This window comes from Rana temporaria, chromosome 7, assembly GCF_905171775.1.
Source record: "Rana temporaria chromosome 7, aRanTem1.1, whole genome shotgun sequence".
Classification (NCBI taxonomy): domain Eukaryota; kingdom Metazoa; phylum Chordata; class Amphibia; order Anura; family Ranidae; genus Rana; species Rana temporaria.
In genome coordinates this window covers 212,169,419-212,177,866 of record NC_053495.1, presented here as the reverse complement: position 1 = coordinate 212,177,866, position 8,448 = coordinate 212,169,419, and the positions used below count along the sequence as shown (strand labels likewise).

The 8,448-nt window shown below is 47.0% G+C and overlaps 1 protein-coding gene across 1 annotated transcript in view; it reads left to right on the top strand.

Moving 5' to 3' along the window:
* LOC120946274 (S-antigen protein-like) overlaps positions 1-6,666 on the top strand; it is a 15,173-nt gene extending 8,507 nt beyond the window's left edge. The window contains exon 2 of the mRNA XM_040361102.1: positions 6,321-6,666. Within this exon, the coding sequence (XP_040217036.1) occupies positions 6,321-6,666 (346 nt within the window). The remainder of the gene's footprint in view (positions 1-6,320) is intronic.
* The last annotated feature ends 1,782 nt before the right edge of the window (positions 6,667-8,448 follow it).

Genomic DNA, 8,448 nt, shown 5'->3' with positions numbered 1-8,448 from the left:
CCCACTGGTTTCCTCCAGACTTCTCCAGACAGTAGAAAGGGGTATTTTTGTCCCACTGGTTTCCTACAGACTTCTCCGGACAGTAGATAGGGGTACCTGGGTCCTACTGGTTTCCTACAGACTTCTCCAGACAGTAGATGGGTGTATCTGGACCCCCCTGGTTTCCTCCAGACTCACCCGGACAGTAGGTGGGGCTAATTGGGTCCCACTGGTTTCCTCCAGACTTCTCTGGACAGTAGATAGGTGTACCTGGGTAGAACTGGTTTCCTCCAGACTTCTTCGGATGGTAGACTGGGATACCTGGGTCCCACTGGTTTCTTCCAGACTTCCCCGGACAGTAAATGGGGGTACCTGGGTAGAACTGGTTTCGTCCTGACTTCTCCGGATGGTAGACATGGGCACCTGGGTCCCACTGGTTTCCTCGAAACTTCTCCAGATGGTAAATTGGGGTACATGGGGCCCCACTGGTTTCCTCCAGACTTCTCCAGATTGTAGATTGGGGTACCTGGGTCCCACTGGTTTCCTCCAGACTTCTCCAGATGGTAAATTGGGGTACATGGGGCCCCACTGGTTTCCTCCAGACTTCTCCAGATTGTAGATTGGGGTACCTGGGCCCCACTGGTTTCCTCCAGACTTCTCTGGACAGTTGATGGTTTCCCAAGTTCTGTGCTGATGGCACTGCTGGACATCTTCTGATGTGGAAGGGGAGTAAGCATGAGGGGTCTAATACCTCTCCATTCTATCCCCAAAAAATTTAAATCAACCAACAGGACATAAAAAACCACACCCACAAAGGATATGACACCTGGACGACGTCACAACGTCAAATGTATGACGAAAACTGTTTTTTTGCATGTGTGTCGGCTATGCATGTGATTTAAGGTGCTTTTTTACACTATTAAGTGATATTTTTAAGTTTCAATAAAGCCTTTGAAGATTTACACTATGCGGAGTCTTCTCTATTTTTGGGACACTTCCATGGCTATCCTATGAGGAGGAAGGATGTTCCCGGTTTGAAGACCAACTGGACCCAAAGGCCCTGGCTGGGTGTGAAGCCACAGGCGTATGTGACCTTTTCTAACGAGAGGTCCATTCGATCCGGTAAGCAAGCCCCTTTTTTCAGCCATTGGTGGTCTTTACTCACAAGATCACTTGGTAAAGATGGCGGATGGTGATGAAGATCCCTCGGAATCACCGACACTTCTCACTGGAATACTTATGTTGTTGGACTATTTCATTTATTATTTTCACAGGAACTAATTTAGCGCTTATATATCCTATAGGCTATTTCTCACTGGTTCACTTACTTGTTTTTATGTTATAGCGCAGCTAATATATATTTTATGCTTTTTTGTACTGTGTTTGTATCTCACAGAATAGTTGCTGCTGGGTTAGGTTAAGGATATTTAGCTCGGTATTTAAAAATGTTTTACCTCTAAAGCAATCATCGAGGGTAAAAATAAATAAATAAAATAAAATCCCCTATGGTAACACTGTATTGCTGTATGTAAAAAAAAAATGTAAGAAAAAAGAAAAAAAATATTGAAAAATTTTAAAAAAAACTAATTAATATTATGTAGATTTTAATTGTCATTGGCCCGGATTCAGAGAGCAATTGCGCCTGCGTAACCATAGTTACGCAGCGCAATTGCTGACTTGCGCCGGCGTTACGAATGCTCCTGATTCAGGAACATCGTAACGCCGACTGCAGCCTAAAATCTGCGTGACATAAGGCTCTTATGCCTCGCATATTTTAGGCTGCATTCTTGCGATGGCCGCTAGGGGGCGCTCCCATTGTGCTCAGTGTATAGTATGCAAATTGCATACTAACACCGATTCACAATGTTGCGCGAGCCCTGCGTACGCAAGTTACGTCGTTTCCGTACGGCGTGTTTAGCGTAAGGCTGCCCCTTCTAATAGCAGGCGCAGCCAATGCTAAAGGATACCCGTCGTTCCCGCGTCGCCAAATTTGAATTTCACGTTGTTTGCGTAAGTGATTCGTGAATGGCGCTGGACGCCATTCACGTTCACTTGGAAGCAAATGACGTCCTTGCGACCGACGGAGCATGCGCTCTACGCTCGGCGCGGGAGCGCGCCTAATTTAAATGATTCCCGCCCCCTACGGGATCATTTACATTAGGCGCCCTTACGCAGGGCAATTTTAAAGAGCGCACACGCAATTTACGGAGCTACTGCTCCATGAATCGCGCGCAGCGCAGATAATTTGCCGGGGCGCAGGGCAAAAACGCTGCCCTGTGCCTCCGTAAAAAAGGGGCAAATCTCTTTGAATCCGGGCCATTGTTTTTGTCTTCTGATTGCAGTGCATGTTGCACTTACTGTTTGTACAAATAATTTTCTATTTTTTTTATACAAGTTCATTAAAACATATTTTTTTTATTAAAAAAATAAATAATAATAAATAGATTTTTTTTTTACATACTGTCACCAATCAGTGCCCCTTATCGCCGACACACCAGTTATATGATAACACTGTACTGCACTGGGGACGGTATGCCTCTTACTAAATACCTCAGACTGTCTACTTTCCAAAAAGGGGTCGTTTGGGATGGTATGTAAATTTTTTTTGAAAAAAAACATACATTTTATTTAATTTCTTAATTTTCCCCAAAATTGCGTCAAAAAAATTACAACTTCAAAAAACTTGCCATGCCTCTTACTAAATACCTCGGACTGTCTACTTTCCAAAAGGGGGTCATGTAGGATGGTATGTAAAAAAAATAAAAAATTAAAAAAACATACATTTTATTTAATTTCTTAATTTTCCCAAAAAATGGCGTAAAAAAAAACTACAATTTCAAAAAACTTGCCATGCCTCTTACCTTGGACGGTCTACTTTCCAAAAAGGGGTCACTTGTACTGTCCTCCTGACATTTTTCGGGTCAAAAAAAATTAGATGGGCCGTCAGTACTTCAGGATTGGTGGATTGTCAGATATATATATCTCCCATAGTTTGTGGATTCTGTAACTAAATAATAGACGCTGATTCGGGTGATTTTCACCAAAAAAATGGAGCAGAATACAGTTTGGAATAGATTTATGAAGAAATTATTTATTTGCTAATTTTTATTATAAAAAAAGCAAAGAAATATATATATATTTTTTCATTTTCATTTATTTAGCAAAAAAATTGAAAAACCAACGGTGATTAAATACCACCAAAAGAAAGTTCTCTTTGTGTGAAAAAAAATTATACAAATTTCCTATGTGTACAATGTTACATGACCGAGTAATTGTCATTCAAAGTGTGACAGCGCTGAAAGCTGAAAAGGGGGGGGGGGGAAAGTGGGCGGTATTGAAGGGGTTAATAAGAAAAACGATATATAACCGCTAAAAGTACTTCTATGTTTTTCAGCTCTACTGAAAGAGTAATTGGGGGGTCCTCACCGCGTCTTCTTCATACTTTGGATACAATGTTTGAATTTTCCAGGTTCAGTTATTTATTTATCTCTGAAATGTTACATTGTACAAATGTATTGTTTACTTTTTGAAAATAAAATATTTTGAAAGAAAAAAAACATATATGAATAATGCCCGGTACACGCGATCCGATTATCAGACGAATGATCGTCCGTTTTTTTTTTGTACGCTAATCTCACGTCGAATCTGATGAGTTTACTAAAGTCACGAAAATTCTCGTACGGCAGAATAAAAAATCGGAAGTGATGTCATGTGTTGTATTGCATTTTCGAACGACAGCTGTGCTGATTAAACGAAAATCGTACGAAAAAAAATTCCGCGCATGTCCGATAGAATAAAATCGGATGTACTGTCCTGATCGGCTCTCAAAAGCTCTGTACTAACGATCCGATTATCGTACGATCGTTTCGAAAGCGGCATTTTTCGAACGATTTTCGGATCGTGTGTACAGGGCTTAAGTACTGAAAAAAACACGGATCAAATCCAACAGGACGGTTGTACAGAAGTCGATCATCGGTAGACCTCAGTGATCGGAATTTGTCCTGTCCCTGCTGAACTGCCGAATTTTTGATCCAACCCCCCCCCCCCCCCACACTGTACACAGCCAGAGGTCAGAGCCGGCCATAGAGATGGCATCTGGTGATAAGACAGGAATGTCCAGTCAGGTGATAAATCCTCTTTACCTCTCACAATCCACATTTAATGACCATCCAGATCACTGAGAGGACCCCGTATTGGACCCCCTGCAGGGTGATTAGTCTGGTGATCCAAATACACTGATATTCATTAACTGACACGGGATTATTCCGCACCAACCGCTGACTTCCAGGGATGTACTGATACACCGACTGTCCCTCTGTCCCTTGTTCCTCCTCATTTGTCCCTCATTTTGGTCTTATCTGTATAGAAGTGTATAAAATGCACTTTTTATATATCAAAAAGTGTTTCCCAGCGCCAAAGTGTCACCAACTATACCGACATACTGTCACCATACGGCTCTGATTCTATATGGACCAGGACAGGTAAGATATGAGGAACGTAGAACTGTCTGGTGACTTGGAGAAGAGGGATGCAGATGTGGTCAGATGATGAGAGAGATCGGTAATGACCCCCCATACCGAGGATCCGCTACCCAGAGATACTTGAACCCCAAAAGCTTCATATCTCCATGTCTGATCCTGTTGTTATTCTTCTACACTCACCGGCCAAATTATTAGGTCCCCCTTGCTAGTAGCGGGTTGGACCCCCTTTATTAGGTTCTCCTTGCTAGTAGCGGGTTGGACCCCCTTTATTAGGTTCTCCTTGCTAGTAGCGGGTTGGACCCCCTTTATTAGGTCCCCCTTGCTAGTAGTGGGTTGGACCCCCTTTATTAGGTCCCCCTTGCTTAGTAGTGGGTTGGACCCCCTTTATTAGGTCCCCCTTGCTAGTAGTGGGTTGGACCCCCTTTATTAGGTCCCCCTTGCTAGTAGCAGGTTGGACCCCCTTTATTAGGTCCCCCTTGCTAGTGGCGGGTTGCACCCCCTTTATTAGGTCCCCCTTGCTAGTAGCGGGTTGGACCCCCTTTATTAGTCCCCCTTGCTAGTAGCGGGTTGGACCCCCTTTATTAGGTCCTCCTTGCTAGTAGCGGGTTGGACCCCCTTTATTAGTCCCCCTTGCTTAGTAGTGGGTTGGACCCCCTTTATTAGGTCCCCCTTGCTAGTAGTGGGTTGGACCCCCTTTATTAGGTCCCCCTTGTTAGTAGTGGGTTGAACCCCCTTTATGAGGTCCTCCTTGCTAGTAGCGGGTTGGACCCCCTTTATTAGTCCCCCTTGCTAGTAGCGGGTTGGACCCCCTTTATTAGGTCCTCCTTGCTAGTAGCGGGTTGGACCCCCTTTATTAGTCCCCCTTGCTTAGTAGTGGGTTGGACCCCCTTTATTAGGTCCCCCTTGCTAGTAGTGGGTTGGACCCCCTTTATTAGGTCCCCCTTGCTAGTAGCAGGTTGGACCCCCTTTATTAGGTCCCCCTTGCTAGTGGCGGGTTGCACCCCCTTTATTAGGTCCCCCTTGCTAGTGGCGGGTTGCACCCCCTTTATTAGGTCCCCCCTTGCTAGTAGCGGGTTGGACCCCCTTTATTAGGTCCCCCCTTGCTAGTAGTGGGTTGGACCCCCTTTATTAGGTCCCTCTTGCTTAGTAGCGGCTTGGACCCCCTTTATTAGGTTCCCCTTGCTAGTAGCGGGTTGGACCCCCTTTATTAGGTCCTCCTTGCTAGTAGTGGGTTGGACCCCCTTTATTAGGTCCCTCTTGCTTAGTAGCGGCTTGGACCCCCTTTATTAGGTTCCCCTTGCTAGTAGCGGGTTGGACCCCCTTTATTAGGTCCTCCTTGCTAGTAGTGGGTTGGACCCCCTTTATTAGGTCCTCCTTGCTAGTAGCGGGTTGGACCCCCTTTATTAGGTCCTCCTTGCTAGTAGTGGGTTGGACCCCTTTTCTTCACAGTAGAAGAATCCATCTCTTTATTTTTCTCCTCCAGCCTCTGGATGCTTCTCATTCTCCCCTCCTGTGGGCATTCTGAGGCTGGAGGAGAAAAATAAAGAGAAGGATTCTTCTACTGTCTGTGTGCAGCTGCTTCTCCTATCCAGCTTCTCTCTACTGCCCCCTAGTGCTCTTCGGGTCCCACTATGCTCTCAGGTGCTTTCCCTGCTCTCAGGCTCCCCCACTGCACTCCAGCCCCCCCCCCCCCCAGAGCTCTCCAGCCCCTCCCAGTGCTCATCAGCCCCCCTGTACTCTCTGGCCATCCCAGTGCTCTCCAGCCCCTCCCAGTGCTCTCAGGCCCCCCTGTGCACTTTGCACTTGTAGTTTGCACTTGTAGTGCAAAGTGGATTTGCCTTTAGTAAATGACCCCCACAGTAGCGAAGGTCAAGAGGAGCCTCGGGTCCATCAAGTGCAAGCGTCTAATGAGGTGATTAGGAGGCCATTTATGGCCCGGGAGACTCTTCCTTTACATAACCCGACAAACACTGGAAGACCTTGGAGAATTATCTCTGCACAGGAGGAGAAGATTATTATCTCTGCACAGGAGGAGAAGATTATTATCTCTGCACAGGAGGAGAAGATTATTATCTCTGCACTGGAGGAGAAGATTATTATCTCTGCACAGGAGGAGAAGATTATTATCTCTGCACAGGAGGAGAAGATTATTATCTCTGCACAGGAGGAGAAGATTATTATCTCTGCACAGGAGGAGAAGATATAATGATGGGAGATCGGAAGATACGATCGGTATGTGGGTGACAGCCGTCAGGAGATAAGACTCGGCGCTCTCCTATCGGGAGGTGATAAGAATATTGACTCTCCGTCACGTGCCACCAATCCTCTCCCATTCCACGGATGTCACCGCCGGCCTCCCGATCAGCAGCTGAGGAGGAGGAGGAGCTTGTGTTTTACAGACAGAAGAACATAAAGTACAAAGAAATACACCAACAGAGGGGGAGGAGTGAGCGAGGAGATCCCACCCACCCAATATAATCCTGGGGGGTAAACCACTCCCACCCAATATAATCCTGAGGGTAAACCACTCCCACCCAATATAATCCCGGGGTAAACCACTCCCACCCACCCAATATAATCCCAGGGGGGTAAACCACTCCCACCCAATATAATCCCAGGGGGGTAAACCACTCCCACCCAATATAATCCTAGGGGTAAACCACACCCACCCATCCAATATAATCCCGGGGGTAAACCACTCCCACCCAATATAATCCTAGGGGTAAACCACTCCCACCCATCCAATATAATCCCGGGGGTAAACCACTCCCACCCACACAATATAATCCCGGGGGGTAAACCACTCCCACCCAATATAATCCCAGGGGGTAAACCACTCCCACCCAATATAATCCCGGGGGTTAACCACTCCCACCCATCCAATATAATCCCGGGGGGTAAACCACTCCCACCCATCCAATATAATCCCGGGGGGTAAACCACTCCCTCCCAATATAATCCCAGGGGGTAAACCACTCCCACCCACCCAATATAATCCCAGGGGGTAAACCACTCCCACCCATCCAATATAATCCCGGGGGGGTAAACCACTCCCACCCACCCAATATAATCCCAGGGGGTAAACCACTCCCACCCAATATAATCCCGGGGGTTAACCACTCCCACCCATCCAATATAATCCCGGGGGGGTAAACCACTCCCACCCACCCAATATAATCCCAGGGGGTAAACCACTCCCACCCAATATAATCCCGGGGGTTAACCACTCCCACCCATCCAATATAATCCCGGGGGGTAAACCACTCCCACCCACACAATATAATCCCAGGGGGTAAACCACTCCCTCCCAATATAATCCCAGGGGGTAAACCACTCCCACCCATCCAATATAATCCCGGGGGGGGTAAACCACTCCCACCCACCCAATATAATCCCAGGGGGTAAACCACTCCCACCCAATATAATCCCGGGGGGTAAACCACTCCCACCCAATATAATCCCAGGGGGTAAACCACTCCCACCCACCCAATATAATCCCAGGGGGTAAACTCCCCTCACCCACCCAATATAATCTCAGGGGGTAAACCACTTCCACCCACCCAATATAATCCCGGGGGGTAAACCACTCCCACCCACCCAATATAATCCCGGGGGTAAACCACTTCCACCCACCCAATATAATCCCGGGGGGTAAACTCCTCTCACCCACCCAATATAATCCTGGGGGGGGGGGTAAACCACTCCCACCCATCCAATATAATCCCGGGGGGTAAACTCCTCGCACCCAATATAATCCCGGGGGGTAAACCACTCCCACCCACCCAATATAATCCCGGGGGGTAAACCACTCCCACCCACCCAATATAATCCCAGGGGAGTAAACCACTCCCACCCACCCAACATAATCCCGGGGGTAAACCACTCCCACCCACCCAATATAATCCTGGGGGGTAAACCACTCCCACCCACCCAATATATATCCCAGGGGGATAAACCACTCCCACCCGCCCAATATAATCCTGGGGGG